Source organism: Leuresthes tenuis, unplaced genomic scaffold (genome assembly GCF_036924035.1).
Source record: "Leuresthes tenuis unplaced genomic scaffold, fLeuTen1.0.hap1 SCAF_12, whole genome shotgun sequence".
Taxonomy (NCBI): Eukaryota; Metazoa; Chordata; class Actinopteri; order Atheriniformes; family Atherinopsidae; genus Leuresthes; species Leuresthes tenuis.
Window position 1 is genome coordinate 20192063 of NW_027325366.1, and position 15037 is coordinate 20207099.

General features: G+C 40.3%; 4 protein-coding genes across 4 annotated transcripts in view; 3 read left to right on the forward strand and 1 right to left on the reverse strand.

The window, feature by feature from the left end:
• LOC140319377 (ATP-binding cassette sub-family C member 4-like) overlaps positions 1-2192 on the reverse strand; it is a 38832-nt gene extending 36640 nt beyond the window's left edge. Inside the window, exons 1-2 of the mRNA XM_072396982.1 lie at positions 1918-2192; positions 1172-1282 (exon numbers count right to left, since the gene is read on the reverse strand). Of these exons, the coding sequence (XP_072253083.1) occupies positions 1172-1282; positions 1918-1991 (185 nt within the window). The 5' untranslated portion in view covers positions 1992-2192. The remainder of the gene's footprint in view (positions 1-1171; positions 1283-1917) is intronic.
• A 1714-nt stretch (positions 2193-3906) lies between these two features.
• On the forward strand, positions 3907-9505 carry LOC140319380 (claudin-10-like). Its single transcript, XM_072396985.1, has 5 exons — positions 3907-4395; positions 8434-8595; positions 8680-8761; positions 8846-8950; positions 9079-9505. Exons 1-5 carry the CDS (start codon positions 4182-4184, stop codon positions 9233-9235), a joined length of 720 nt encoding a protein of 239 aa, XP_072253086.1. The 5' UTR covers positions 3907-4181; the 3' UTR covers positions 9236-9505.
• Positions 9506-10377: 872 nt separating this feature from the next.
• Positions 10378-11955, forward strand: cldn10l2 (claudin 10-like 2). The gene is made up of 5 exons (XM_072396983.1): positions 10378-10761; positions 11030-11191; positions 11288-11375; positions 11479-11586; positions 11675-11955. The coding sequence occupies exons 1-5, from the start codon at positions 10530-10532 to the stop codon at positions 11865-11867; spliced, it is 783 nt and encodes a 260-aa protein (XP_072253084.1). The 5' UTR covers positions 10378-10529; the 3' UTR covers positions 11868-11955.
• Positions 11956-13531: 1576 nt separating this feature from the next.
• On the forward strand, positions 13532-14988 carry LOC140319379 (claudin-10-like). The gene is made up of 5 exons (XM_072396984.1): positions 13532-13824; positions 13916-14077; positions 14161-14242; positions 14352-14459; positions 14571-14988. The coding sequence occupies exons 1-5, from the start codon at positions 13593-13595 to the stop codon at positions 14755-14757; spliced, it is 771 nt and encodes a 256-aa protein (XP_072253085.1). The 5' UTR covers positions 13532-13592; the 3' UTR covers positions 14758-14988.
• Positions 14989-15037: the final 49 nt, after the last annotated feature.

A 15037-nucleotide genomic window follows, 5' to 3' on the forward strand; every position in this document is an offset into this window, starting at 1 on the left:
CACGATGTTCCCGAAAGAGATACTCCCTTTGGACTTTATGGAAGTAAATAAGATATCAGCCAGTAATAGCAAGCAAGTTCATTTGTACGTCTCCTTTCACTAACATTCCATCGGAACAAACTTTCCTTTACAACCGCTCAAGAAAAAAAAAAGGTCTCCAGCCAGCCCAAGCTTCGGCGAGAGTTACTATGATCAGGGCAAGAGCAAATCCTGCCCGCATGTGACAGTTTGAGAAGCACGGTCTATATATAGGTGGGCTCACCTCCAAGTGCAATGTTACCTCTGATGCCATACTCCCTCGCAGAGGACAGCCTCTCCCATATACGGGAGACGTTCAGGCAGAGGCGAGACGTGCGTTTCTGTTCGGCTACAGCATACTTGGACTTTCTCCCAGTGGAAAAGAAGGCCATTAGGAGATGACTGCTGCTTATTGTGAGAGCACAACTCTGCCTGTTGCAATGGACCAGTTTAGGACAGCCTTTTGTATGATAGCCAGACGCCTCGTGTAAAGGCCCATTTATGATCTTTAATGCCATTTGTTATCTGGCAAGCTGGCAGTTGCCAAAAAATCCAAGTATGTTCCGAATGGTCTGTGTGATCTAAATCTGCGACACCTGTTGTTACTCGGTAATTGTGCCGGTCATGCACCCACAGCACGTACATAGCAAGCAACAGTGAGAGGTGTACCTCGGAGGTTTGTGCAGTTTTAGTAGCTGAAAAGTGCTGAGACAGATCCTTATCCTTTTGAAATCTTATGAAATGTAAGTGGAAGCTGGCTAAGAAATGGGCCAGGCAAGATAGAGAGGTTTTAAGGGGTTGGTGGCCACTGGCAGGCCAATAAGACTAAAATGGCTGCAAAATACACAGATGTGGGAGGTTTCCAGAGAGGGCAGGATGACTGAATTTTAAGTGACACGGTGATGGTGGATAAGCCGTGGGTTTAAATCTGAGCCGAGTTGAAGTTTATACTCCTCAGCTTTATATGAGGCGTCGAAGATGTCTAAAACTCAGGTGTCTGAATTCATTAGAATGGGTTAACTTTGGATAGCACCACTGTAAAGATGCATTTAACAAAGTGTAACAGTTTGGTCCTATAAGACAGCTCTACAGTACAGATGACAAAACTTAAGCACCGTTAAACTAAATCAGTAAAGGAAAACTGGCGTCTTACCACTGAAGTTCCTCTCCGAGTGTTTCAGACGCATCCTCTGGGAGAACTTTGTACATGTCATCTTCTTTCAGCTTCCTTTTGTACCCAATGCTGAACAAAGGGTTCAGCCAACTGAGGATAAACAGATAAATTCATCGTTACTACATGATCCACTCTTTAAAAGCTCTTTTATGGGAATTTATGGACTTTTTAGAGAGGATATATGCACCTTTCCTTGACTGTAAATCAGATGTAAAAGTACACTTATTGTCACAGAACGTTCGGTTGGAAATAATACTTACTTTGTACATTAAATACTCGACAATTCTTTTATTTTTTTTATTAGTTATCATTATGATCTGGCAGCATGATGAGAACAGACAGAAAAGACAGTTTTATACTACTTAAACTGTACTTGGTTAACATTTTTTTTAATAAAAATAGGCCTTTTGTAAGAGAGTGGTTTTAGTTCTCTAACTTTAACACCTTTTTTTTCACAGTTGTTACTAGAATTTAATAAAATGAGCTGAGTATGAGCATGAGTTTATCTCTGGAGTACTACTTCACATCATTTATTTTTATTTTTAAATTTAACCAGCGCTTTTTTTCATTTGCGTGACAACAGTGGTGATGCTCTGCAGCTTCCTGTTGTCACATCCATGGACCGCTTTTCCCGAGTGGCCACAAAACTGTACACTGTCACACTGGAGAGCACCCCATTCAGGTAATGTCACGCAAAGCTGTCACTGAGAGGTCGGTTTTCTTACCAGAAGAAAATCTTGGAGAGAAGATTAGCTGAAGCCGACGGATTATCCTTCGCCTCCCTCTGCAGAGGTTCCATGCCCCCAACAACAAAAGCGGCCTGAAGGCTTTCTCTGCAGGCTGTGAGGCGGAGGGATATCGATAAACACTCAAAAGTGGAAACACTTAGAGCGCACAGCAGGTATGAACCTCAGTGTCTGCCACTATTACACCAGCCGACATTCAGCACGGGATTACCCCAACAGAAAGGCGGCTGGCTTCGCTGGCCAGCAGGCTGTAAAGTGTGTGAGCACGTGTTGTTTGACCCCGCCCATCACGTGGAGATTGGCTAATACGGATGTCAATCACTCCACAAACTTTATGCCTCTATTTAATTCTCTATAATCTCTACCTGATATCTATCTATCTATCTATCTATCTATCTATCTATCTATCTATCTATCTATCTATCTATCTATCTATCTATCTATCTATCTATCTATCTATCTATCTATCTATCTATCTATCTATCTATCTATCTATCTATCTATCTATCTATCATTGCATTATTTCAGCCTGCATCCCACAGGAATCAGCGGTGGTTCGGAGTGACCCAGCAGGCACATGCATATATTTACATAGATTTACTGTCCAAGGATACTGTGTGCAGCTTTATGCCTTAATTCCACCACATTTACCGCAGAAACTTTCTCATTTTCTTAAGAAAGTCGTTGTGACTTTTCAGACTGATAGTCTTAACATTAATAGATTAAAGAGTCTTGTGTTATAAACAAAAGATCATTTCATGACATGCATTTTCCCAAAGAATAAAATATAATTGGTCAACCATTGCTAAAAACAGTGTTAAGCACTATTCAAAGTGTCCATCACGTTTTGAGTGTTTAATCTTGTGCATACTTTCACTCCTCAGCCCCTCCTACCTCCTAATGTGGACTCTCTTAAATGTGATGCAACAATGTTTTCGTGCCTATTTTCCAAAATGCACAAAACTCATGTGATCCGCGATGAAGTTACTCAAGGATCACGTAGCACGGGGGGGGGAAAAGGTGAAACTAAACGTTTTCCTGACTCTGTCACATGTGGACAATTAGAGTGGCTTGAATGATGCCGGGGAAATCCCTGTCCAACATCCTCAAGTGCAGCCAAGATGAGAGAGGTGGTCAAACGTCTCAGAAAATAGACCCACGGCACTCAGCACAAGCAAAGAAAGAAATCTGGAACTGTGCAACAGATAGTGTCACTGCAGGTTGGGAATATTATATGATTAAATATGCGAATGGAAGTTAACTTTACTTATCTTTCATATGGAAATCATTAGAAATACATATTGAAAGTACAGTAAAAAGAGGGGACCGATTGCTTGAGCTGAACTCACCACTGATCTCTGATTTTGGTTCAAGATTCAATATGATTTATCCGGATTCATTTTGAGTCTCTAACAGGGTTGGTTGCAGGGATTTTTCATCCCCCATCTATAACTGAACAGGTTATAGATGTAGTTTGTAGAAGTTCACAAAATGGCATGAAAGACATACATTTTTGGTGACGACTGTAGTTCCCAAAGCAGTCTGTGCAAACTTCTGGAGGAAAGATTCATCTGAATTATGTATGAACATGTCTGCTGCTGAAAGAGTAACTGATTGCCTGCATGAAATTAAACATCGTCATATTGCTCCTCTGTTCATTTAGATCATTTAACGTCAAATAGCGAGGGGATTAAGTAATGACAAGCACTGTAGGTCACTTTGGTCTTGATTTTCTATTCTTTACACTTAACACAAGAAAGATCATGGAACATAAGCATAACATTCATGTTCATATATGAATTGGCAATCATTAGACTTTCAGTTGCTGCATGCTGTTTTTGGAAATAGATGAACAAGTAACTGGACTTTGTCACCTGTTTGTCACTTGTTTTTTTTTTTTGGGTTTAATGATTACTCCTTTATTATTCTTTATGTTAATATCACACTTGATATTATTTTTAGACCAGAACCTGTACACACGTGGAGAGTCCACTCATTCTCTCTATCCAAAATTAATACCTAACTGCCACCTCATGCTTTCTTTGCTATATCACTTTGAGACACCCGCTTGTGTCCATCCCTCGCCCCTGGATACTCAGGCAAGATGTCTTGCCTGTTAATCATCTCAGTGAAACACATGTCCACAGTGTAATTTGGTTGCCTGAGGATATTTTATTTCTTCTTCTTCTTTTTCTTTTTCCTTGCATTTGCCAAAAGACTGTTACCGTATCTCAAACCATCAAATGTCAGGCTTGCAGATTCTGGCTCTTCTCAGCGGCGTGGCCGGGCTGGGGGCCACCATCGGCGCCACGGTGTCCAATGAATGGAGAGCCACCAGTCGGGCATCCTCAGTCATCACGGCGACCTGGGTGCTCCAAGGTCTGTGGAACAACTGTGCTGGAAATGCCATTGGAGCTCTGCACTGCAGACCACATCATACTATCTTAAAGCTGGAAGGTAAGATCAGAGGGTTGCTGCGTCACGGCTGCTGGATAGAAAATCTCCTCTGTATCAGTCTTCCACAGGGCGCATTTGTCTTTGTTTGCAACCTTCATCGTTAAACTGTGTTTAATCGGCGTTTATCTGCAAATTGTCGCAGCACATCTTGTGAGTTACAGATGCGTGGTATTATTTGTAAATCGCCTTGATGTGTAATAATTGAACAACTCCTACATGTTAACAGAGTAGCAATGCGTTGGCTTGGTTACCAAATTGTATAGCCAACCTTTGTCACATAGATTGAAATAGTAGAACACAATATTAGGTCCGTTATTAAACACGTTTATGATGTCAGTGATTTTAAGAGTCCGTTCTGCACAGAAATACCTGCTTTGCAACTGAGTAAATATGTATATATATATATAATATATAATAATAATGATAATAGATATATATCCCAAACAGGATATATTTAAAAGAGTCTTTGTTTTAGACATTTCTGCACTTGCTCATCTGGTAGAGTGTCATACTGTGTCCGTTTGTCACATACACATCATTTCAACATCATTTTTTTTTTAAATTGCTGTATTGATAACTGTTTTGTTACCTGGCATCAGATTTCAAGCAAAAATTGTAAGTGTGCACTTATGATACGAGACGGAGAATAATCCGAGTATTTGGTGATTTTCTTCTCTGTTACAGATTATGGTTGATGTGTTAACTATGGCAAATGTGTAATCTTTTGGTTGCAGATGTCAAACTGAGAGTGTTTCTATAGAGCCCGGCTAGAGAGGAAGCAAACAAAAATGGACCAGCTAGAAAGAGTGTTTTTACAAGAGAATTAAACCCACAAACTCTCTCAGATTATGACACCTTGTGAAATTTTCACCCTGTTTTCATTTAATTGCAGTTCATTGAGGGGATGTGGTTGCTTCTGTCTGTAGTTGTGTCATACAGGAAGACAAAATGAACGTGAAATACGGTTAATTTTTACCACCTTAGAAATCAGCATCATGCTGACTCACTCAGCATCATAATTCAAACATTAATAGAGCGGCATGCACAAGTTTATTCAGCCTTGGGCATCTTGTTTACTTTGCTGACTTTTATCACATGGAAAGAAAGGAATGCAGTCCCTGAAGTATAAAGAAATTCATCAGTATTCAAGTGTGGGGATCACAGGCACTATTAAAAAAAAAGATCAGATTGTGTTTCTTAATAGCTCTTGATGTATTTAGCAATATGCTCCAGATCTTTGAACTTTATAAAAACCATAACCTTTTCAGTTTTACTTACTTTTTCAAGTGAAAAATGAAATATTTCACTGCATGAAATACATTCTGGTTTGTTTAACTCTTTTTTTTTTTGTTGTTGTTGGCAACATAAATCCATGAGTGCCCCTTTGTTGTTTACAAACAGGACACAGGACACCTTTTTCACAGGCGCTGCAACTTTGGGGATTTGGGGGCATCTTTTTTCTCTCTTTCTTCAACAATAGTCTCTAAAAAGTAGACTGTAGATGGCTCCAGTTCCCAGCAGCAGATCCGAAAGTTTTCTGAAAGTTTTTTTGGTCTCTGAGATTTGGTCTTGACTTCCACCTTTTGAGAGCATAGAGAAGTCTGAAGTCTTTTTTGTCAGGATCTGTCATCTTTGATTGGACACACCAAGGCAGTTGCGGAAAGAAGCCCAAAGTTTTGTGGTATCACTGAGTTAGCCAAGCAGTTATTTATAGACTTCATAATGTCTATAATGACTAATCATACTTCTGGACTAATGAGTTAATGAAGTTTGCAGGTGATTAGTTTTTCCTCCACTGAGCTTGACTGCCTGTCCCTTTGTCTGTTTGTCAGCAAGAGTGCTCAAAAACTACCAAGCCGAATTTTACGAGACATGGCGGAGAGATGGATGATGGGCAAAGGAAGACCCATTATTTCTGGCATAGACTAAGATCCCTTTTATTATGATGGTGAAAAATTTATAGCGGTAGAGAATGCCTTCTTTGAGTGTTCTATTTCCCTTATTCTAAGAGCGCAAGATAAAAAAAAAGGTAACTTTTAATGTAAATATTACTACCTGCTTAACGCTGGCGCTGTGTTTATTTCTTCATTTCAACTTTTTGCAATGTGTTCTAGTTTAACATCTAGTTTCCAGGCTGTTTGTAGAGCTTCTGAGCTCCACCGGATGGTAGCAGAGATGTTATCCATAGTGTGCAGCCACCAGAGGGGGCTCTAACCCACATTATGATAGCAATAGAAACACAAAGATGTGTATGGCATCATCCTCTTCCTCTTTTCCTTTAGTTTTTTATTTGTTTTTCTTTTGTTTACCTTTGTCTTTCAATCACCTTCTTCACTGATCACTTTTCCCTGAACTAAAAGCGCATTTCTTTTGGCTGTTAAGAAAGTTATACATCTTGTTAATGAGTCATCGAAATCCTGCTATTTTAAGTCTAAGAGGAAGCTGAAACCCTTGTTGTGTATTAATCATCGATGCCACTGCAAGGTGACATATGGAGGGTGACATTTATCCTCCACTTTTTTTTCCCCAGTTTGTTTTTCAGGTCTTTGAAAATCACTCAACTCCACTCAATGCCTGTAGAGTTATGCAAGAGTTATACTGAGGAATCAACTCAGAGATGGAAATTAAACTAGCCATGTAAAAGAAGAATGGGTGGAAGGCATGAATGAGATGTTTACAGCCTTTTTTTCCCATTAAAGACAACTTGACATTTTTATTGGTCTATAATAGGCCAATATGCCCAAGACAAATGGAAGAATATGAATTGTTTTCTATTCAGATTGATGCTTGAACTTTAAACTCCTTTACTGACGTCATCGCAAAATGTCCACATCCAGAACTTTCAGTCCCCATCAGGTCAACTATGAGTCACTGTGACGTTGTCTTTGCGAGTGGGAGGAAAACGCCATCATAGACCATTGGTCACCTGTTGACGTTTACGGCCAAACTCCTCCCTTCAGAATATAACCGTCCACGACACATTAACTATCAATCACAGCCTATCCATTGAACCTACTCCTCTTGAGCCCTGCAACATTTTTGACAAGTCTTACTAGTCTGGGACCTGTTAATCAATTTCCGCTCTTATTAGTTTAACAACCAGTCTTAGAGGTGTGGAGGAGTCTCGGCAGCATGAGCGGCATGATTCAGGAGATTTTGGCCTTCGTTTTAACAACCTCTGGGTGGGTGCTGGTGTCTTCCACCTTACCGACGGATTACTGGAAGGTGTCTTCTCTTGATGGAACAGTCATTACCACAGCTACCTACTGGTCCAATCTGTGGAAGGCCTGTGTCACTGATTCAACAGGAGTCTCCAACTGCAAAGACTTTCCCTCGATGTTGGCACTGGATGGTCAGCTCTGTTTCTCATCAGATGTCCTTGACTTTATCCTGACCTTTTTGTAGCTCGTCTTTAGTTATGCTGTCTTGATTTGTGCATGTGTGTTTTCAAAGTCTTTTTCTGACCAGTATGATAAGGGGGGCATGAATGTGCGATTATCTTTCTTTTCCATATCTATTTATCCTCACTGACCTGTCTTCAAAATTGTCAAACCTTGGCTCGTTATCTCTCTCACTTTTGTTAGAAAATTCAGGTTTAAATTCATTGCCATTTTGGATTATTAGATTATCCTAAAGTCTAATGCAAGTTTCCAGGCACAGACTCACTCTCCTCTAAATGTGTCAATGTTTAGCCTGTGTTCTCAAAGCTTGAAACCTATAAAGGAGATTTACTGGGAGCCTTAGGCCGTTTTGACCATGGATGACTGGTTTCAGGGGTTAACTTCCAAGGTAATATTTGCCTCAAAATCTCCTCTTAGTGGCATGTTTCACACCCACAGTCACCACAATACCAAAAAAAGAGTCTAAAAGCAATTGCACTTACTCATGACAAATTCTATTGCTTGCTTTATGTGTAAATTGGTCTAAAGGTCAATAACTTATTGACCTTGGATGATACAGATGTGAGAAGGATTGCAGAACCATTAAATAAAGGCAGAAACGTCTCTTGATTGCTTCTTTTTTTTTCTATGTTTGCAGGTTACATCCAAGCTTGCAGAGGACTGATGATTGCAGCTGTCTGCTTGGGGTTTTTTGGTTCCGTGTTTGCCCTCGTGGGGATGAAATGCACCAAAATTGGAGGGAGCGACAAAAACAAAGCCAAGATTGCCTGCTTTGCTGGCGTGGATTTCATTCTTAGTGGTAAGTATTACTTACCTGCATGGCAGCGTATTTCTTGAAGCAACTGAATCACTTTTTTTTTTGTTTGTTTGTCTTTTTCCTCAGGTCTGTGCTCACTCTCTGCGTGCTCCCTCTATGCACACCGGATAACGTCAGAGTTTTTTGACCCAATGTTCGTGGCACAAAAGTGAGGAGACTTCTGGAAGTTAGAGAATTTTGCGTCTGGACCAATTTAGAGACATTATCCTAACGTGCAGTTGTGTATTTCCAGGTATGAGCTGGGAGTCGCTCTCTTCATTGGCTGGGCAGGTTCTATTCTCTGTATCCTGGGAGGCAGCATGCTCTGCTTCTCAATTGCGAATTCTTTTTCCAATAGGTTGGTATGAGCAACACATTCTCTGTTCACATTATGCACTAGCTCATTTTATAGGGCAACCTGCTGTGCTATTCACGCCTGTGAGTCTTCATTTTGCAAAGATGAAGCTGTGTTCTTTTTCTTCGCAGCCAGAGTCAAGGAAACTATATCTACAAAGGTGCTGTGTCACACTCTCATATCTCCTCATGCCCAAGAGGGAAAGCGAAGTCTGTAAACCAGAGTCCCCCTGCAGACTACGGCAGCTCCTCCAGGATGCAGCAATTTGATAAGAATGCATATGTGTGAGGGATGCGAATGCAAATCATTTTTAGCCACCGGTGGGTTTTAAAAGTTACACACAATGCTGAAAGATACAGCATATTTGGAGGCTTCTGTTAGACAACAGCAGAATTTACTGATTTGTAGCTCACTGTGAATTTGGTTTCAAATATTGATGTGTTTCCTCCAGGGTGTGAATTTTCTCTCTTGTACAGTTTGCTTTCCGAACTTGGGAGATTTATGTTCTCCCATATTACTATTCACATAATCAAACAGCTTAATTCTAAAATACTACAAAAACGGGACCCTCTAATCAAATTTGCATTATTTTTCTATATTTTGTAACTGTATGTCGCGATAAAGTGCGTTTTTTTTTTTTTTTGTGAAACATTGATTTTGGTGGTTGTATCTTTAACTGTTTGTAACCTCTTCTTGTTGTTAATCTGTAATGACAATATTTAAAACTGTGTCAGAAACTCATTTTATCTTGTTCAACATGACATAACCATTAACTTTTGTTGCAATGTCCAAACCCGAAGAAGGTTAAAAAAATAAAGAGTAGTGAGATGTGAAGAGTATGTTACAGTTTTTCTCAGCACACAACGTCAATATTGCAATTAATAAAAGTAAGAAGCAGCACACGCTGTGTGGTGTTTTTCTTGTTTTGTCTGAAGATTGATTCTATTTGCTGCTCAGTGATCCCTCATTAGGTTTGCAGATGGCAGCAGTATTGATTTTCTCTTAGTATCCTGGGATGCTGGCTTTGATTTTGTATGCATTTTTAATTTCTCTTGGCTATTTTGGTAACCAGGACCTAATGAGTATAAAACCTAAGCTTTGTCTTTGAATAGGAACAAGTTTTGAGAAAAATATGTCCACATATGGGGTCTTGGGAGGGTAAGTTAATTGGTGGTCATTGTCCTCACGTTATTGGTCCTTTATTCTAACAATATGCTGGTTAACTGAACCAAATGATTCTATTGTGGCTACAAAAAGGAATCTGACACAGCACACACATAAGAAATTGCATTGGTGATGGATGGGATGCTGCTACCTGAAAAATTTAGCTGGAGGTGGTATGAAATATCAAAAGTAGGAGGCACACCGCAGATCGTTTACTGTAAACATCTTACACAAAATCGCAGAGCCCTCATCAACACCAAACGCACAGAAATGCTGTCATCCTTTCCACCCTCTGACATGAGACAAGACAGTCTATAAAGTAAAATAATCCTGCTTACCACTCCACAGAAGTGTGAGCTAGTGAGCTTTTTTTTTTCTTTTTCTAGATGATCCACGAGCAGTCTTCTTTATTTTAGCAATGAGGAAACGTTTGATCCAAATATTTGGCTTCTTGATCTCGTCGCTGGGATGGCTCTTTGTGCTCTGCACAATGGCAATGGACTACTGGAGGATCACCCAGCTTGGAGGACAAGGAGGTTCGTTCATCATCAAGGTAGCCTGGTACTGGTCGAACCTGTGGAAGGACTGTTTCACTGATTCCACAGCTGTCACCAACTGTAGAGACTATGGAGTCCTGTGGAGCGTCCTCTGTAAGTTGCACACCTCAGACATAAAGCATACTCTGTAAGATATCAAATGTAAAACAAGCTTCCCTTGTCTTTTAGTCTGAATGCAGTGGTATAGTTCTGCTGTTTAACAGGTGTTTAACATGGGGCAACAATGAGACTACAATATATGAGAGGGAAACTTATATATATGTTTTTTTCTTAGAGAAGAAAATTCTGAATTTATTTGCAAATAATACACTTTTTTATTGCTGAATGATTTTTTTTTTCCATTTCTTTCTGCTTGTCACAGACTACGTCCAGGCAGTAAGAGGGCTGCTCATGTGTGGCTTAACTCTCGGATTCTTCGCGGTGGTGTGCTGCTTTGTTGGGATGGAGTGCACTTACATCGGTGGAGCCGACAAAACCAAAGACAAACTGGTTTTTAGCGGAGCGGTGTTTCACTTTTGCGGTGGTGAGTTCTGAGTTTGGGGTGTGTGCTTCTCTGTAAATGGCAGAAATGTTTTGCCCTCATTTATTTGCTTGGTTTCAACGAAACCTCTGCACACAGGTGTGTCGAATATTGCTGCCTACTGCTTATACATCAACAGGGTTGCCAGAACAGCTTTTGTAGCCAACTTAGCTCCAGGAGCCTTGCGGTACATCTTTTTGTAACACTCTTATTTGTATACATATCTGCTAATCAATTTTTTTTTCTGTGTTTGAAATAAAGAATGTCTTTTTCACATACCCTCATTCCAGATATGACTTAGGACCTCCCATTTTTCTGGGATTGGTGGGATGCTTTTTAATCTTTTTCGGGGGCGTGCTGTATGTTGTCACAGTCTACAGAGTGATCGTCCCTGAGAGGTATCTAAATCACTCTTCGCCAACCTTTCTTCTGTGCATACTGGATTCATGTGAAGCTATTCATTTAGTAAATGCTTCGGTCTTACAGGACAGGGATGCAAGTCTATGGTGGAGGCACATACATGGTCCCTAATTCGAGAGGAAGAACCCTGTACACTGGATACTACGGTCCCTCCAGGATGTATGGAACTTATATGGGCTCAGGACGATCAAGCAGCAAAACCTCAAAGCTCTCTCAGACCACACCAAGAAAACTGTCAGAAAGAGATGCATTTGTTTAGCCTGGGATCAAACTCTTTTTTCATACCTATTGTTCTCTGACGCAGTTGCAGAAAGTTAGATGTTTAAGCTGTGAATAAAAAGGGAATGCAGGGATTTCATGACATATAATCATATCAACTTGGTGGAGCATCTCACAGATTAAGGTATCTTTCAACAAGTTAGTAACAAGACTGGCTATACATAGAGAGGTTGATTCTTTCAGAAGACGGGGAGGAGTTCACCACTCTGTGAAAGAGTGTGCACACAACCAGTTCAGCAATTCAAGGACAATGTTTCTCGGTAAAGAACGATAAAGGTTTTAGGGGGAATTTCATCATCTGAACTAATAATGAATGGCCCTGATCTTTAGGCGTTTAAGAAACATCAAAAACAGACACCGTTCTGTAATTGAAATAAATGCACAAGCTCCAACCGCCAGGATCCAGGAACCCTGGCGTGCTCTCTGGGCTCATTTAATATTAACTAAACCAAAGTGTCTTGAGCTCTGATGAAACGAGAATTTGAAATGATAATTTTATAATTCAAGGCCTGCAATTCCTCAAGGCTAATAAGTAAAGGCACTATCTGACTGGTTATCAGTGCACAGTTATCAATGCGCACCATGTGCAGTACATACAGATTTTGGAGCGACATGTGCTGCCATCCAGATAATGTGCTTTATTTCAGTAGGACAATATCAAAAGACTGCACATGTTGCAGTAGCATGGCTCCATAATGCTAAACTGGTCTGCCCAACCTGATAAACCATGAGAAACAGTTGGTGAATTATGAAGAAAAACACAAGACAAAAGACTCCCAACTGTTAAGTAGCTGATATGGAGCAAGAAGGGACGACATTTTGTGTCCTCAGTTCCCAAATACTCTACAGAGTGGTTGTAAGCATTGCGGTAATATGTCACTGCACTTTTTAATGGGTTGCTGGCATATACTTTCAAAATAGATTATTTGATAAGAATGCTCATTTTCAACATTAGACTGTTTTTACTTATATTTCACACATCTTTCTTTTGCAGAGGGATTATATCTTAACCCTGACAACACGTAACGTCCTTAAATCAGACCAAATGTCAAACAGGAAAGCTCACCCTGAAAGAAAACACTATTTTTATTTCATTTTATTTAATTTTTTGGCAAACAGGTCTGTACTGTGTGTAAAATGTTATGTTTACTCTTGATACTGTTGTTATTTAACCAAGGCATGCATTCCAGTTAGAAATGTCGCTGGAAAATATGTGGAAAGTACAAATAAATTGGTATTCAAAAGAAACATTTTGCCTCACAGTGAATTATGGTTATGCTTGGGACTGTCCTTTCAATGCAGCACCATGTGCATGCTCATTTTTATGCCAAAAACATGTGTCCATCAAGTGGCTTTCTCCAAATTTTGCTGCGCCACATCACGTTTGGCTTAGGAACAACCTCTGATGTAAGAGCTACGCAGTCCTCAAAACTGAGTCTGTTCTGGAAGGCTCCTGGGTATCAACAGCAAACACATTAACTTAAGTGATCTTTACTAAACACAAGAAATGCAGTTCAAGGCAAAACATGTGATGATGTACACAAACCACAAACGGAGTCATGCGTGTGTCTGTGATTCAGTGTGTTGGTTTTTTTTCCATCTGCGTGCAGCAGCTGAGCAGTGAGCTCAGAGCAGTGAGCGTCCCACAGTTTCTAGAGTTTGGCTTTCTTGTTTCTCCGTCCGGCAGCTGAACCGCAACACCAACATGGGCTACAGGACCGTGGTGATGTACACTGAAATAGGCTGCTTTGTGGTCTGTGTGAGCGGATGGATCCTCGTCTGCTCCACGATGCCAACGGAGATCTGGACTTGGTCTGAGGTTGGCAGCATAGTCCTGACAACGTCAAACTACTTCTCCAACTTGTGGAAAGACTGTATATCTGATTCAACAGGAGTATCTGACTGCAAGGGAATTCCATCATTGCTTGACCTGAACTGTAAGTAAAATATCTGAGGACCCAATAAATCCAGTATTTTCATCTGGATCGTTTAGTGCGTGTTAAATTATCTGTTTCTGATCTTGAACAGGGGACATTCACATGTGTCGGGCCCTTATCATCATCAGTATTGTTCTGGCTTTCTTTGGATCCATTCTGGTCTTGGTGGGAATGAAGTGCACCAAGATTGGAGGATCAGAGATTACTAATGCAAAAGTAACCTTTGCTGGAGGGATGAACTACCTGATAGGAGGTAAAATTGAGAGTCATTTGAAAGTAGTCACATTGCTGCATGCTCAGCGACTCATCTGTGAAGGAAAGTTTCTGTCTTTACAGGTTTGTGTGCCATGGTTGCTTTCTCCTATTACGGAAACAGAATCAGAGCAAACTTTAAAGACCCTACATTTGTAGAACAGAAGTATGTGCAATTCAAAACATATACAACAAATGTGTATGTAAGATGCATAGCAATTTGTTTTTCTGTCAGAGAGGATAAACATTTGAATCATTCTTGCATTTATCACCAGGTTTGAAATAGGTGTCGGTGTCTTTATCGGCTGGGGTGGCTCTACCTTACTCGTTTCAGGAGGCCTTATTTACAGTATCTTAGCTGGGAGAGAAGCATTCAGCTCAAGGTAGAATGCTGCCACTATATATCTTCCTTTTCCTATTTTTTTTCCCCAAATTGTCATCTTCCTCCACCTTCTAGTAATAGAAAATAACAAAACTGAATTGATCCCCTACAGCCCAGAGACATACCCTGCATACCAGTACCCTGGCTACGCATATGTTCCAACAAAAAGGAGCGTGTCCTCGGCTCGCACAGAGACCAGCGGGAGCAGAAAATCAAGGGCCACCACTGGCAGTGAAATCAGCAGCATCTCCACGATCTCTAGCAACACCAAGACAACATCCACTAATTCTTATGTATGACTTATCTTTGAAGAAGGAAAATAATCATTTCCTGAGACGATTTGGTTTCTAAGAAATTTCATATCAAGACCATACTTGCGTTTCAATGTTTTCTTCACTGCAGACTGTCTGACTTGTCACGGTGGGTGTTGGGCTATTAGTGGTAATAACAACACAATGATCCTGATTAAATGCCTCTGTCAGTTTAGTTTATCATGAAATCTTCTAGCTCCACTTGAGAATGGTTTATTTCTACAAAAAACTACATGAAAGCATGAAAGAGCCACTTGTGCCAGAACTT

Bases quoted from the DNA above. Each gene is read 5' to 3' on its own strand.
- LOC140319380 (XM_072396985.1), top strand. From the start codon at position 4,182: ATGTCAGGCTTGCAGATTCTGGCTCTTCTCAGCGGCGTGGCCGGGCTG. The intron at 4,396-8,433 runs GTAAGATCAGAG...CTATGTTTGCAG, and splicing joins TACTATCTTAAAGCTGGAAG to GTTACATCCAAGCTTGCAGA. The intron at 8,762-8,845 runs GTGAGGAGACTT...GTGTATTTCCAG, and splicing joins CCAATGTTCGTGGCACAAAA to GTATGAGCTGGGAGTCGCTC.
- cldn10l2 (XM_072396983.1), top strand. From the start codon at position 10,530: ATGAGGAAACGTTTGATCCAAATATTTGGCTTCTTGATCTCGTCGCTG. The intron at 10,762-11,029 runs GTAAGTTGCACA...TGCTTGTCACAG, and splicing joins AGTCCTGTGGAGCGTCCTCT to ACTACGTCCAGGCAGTAAGA. The intron at 11,192-11,287 runs GTGAGTTCTGAG...CTCTGCACACAG, and splicing joins GGTGTTTCACTTTTGCGGTG to GTGTGTCGAATATTGCTGCC.
- LOC140319379 (XM_072396984.1), top strand. From the start codon at position 13,593: ATGGGCTACAGGACCGTGGTGATGTACACTGAAATAGGCTGCTTTGTG. The intron at 14,243-14,351 runs GTATGTGCAATT...ATTTATCACCAG, and splicing joins CCTACATTTGTAGAACAGAA to GTTTGAAATAGGTGTCGGTG. The intron at 14,460-14,570 runs GTAGAATGCTGC...GATCCCCTACAG, and splicing joins AGAGAAGCATTCAGCTCAAG to CCCAGAGACATACCCTGCAT.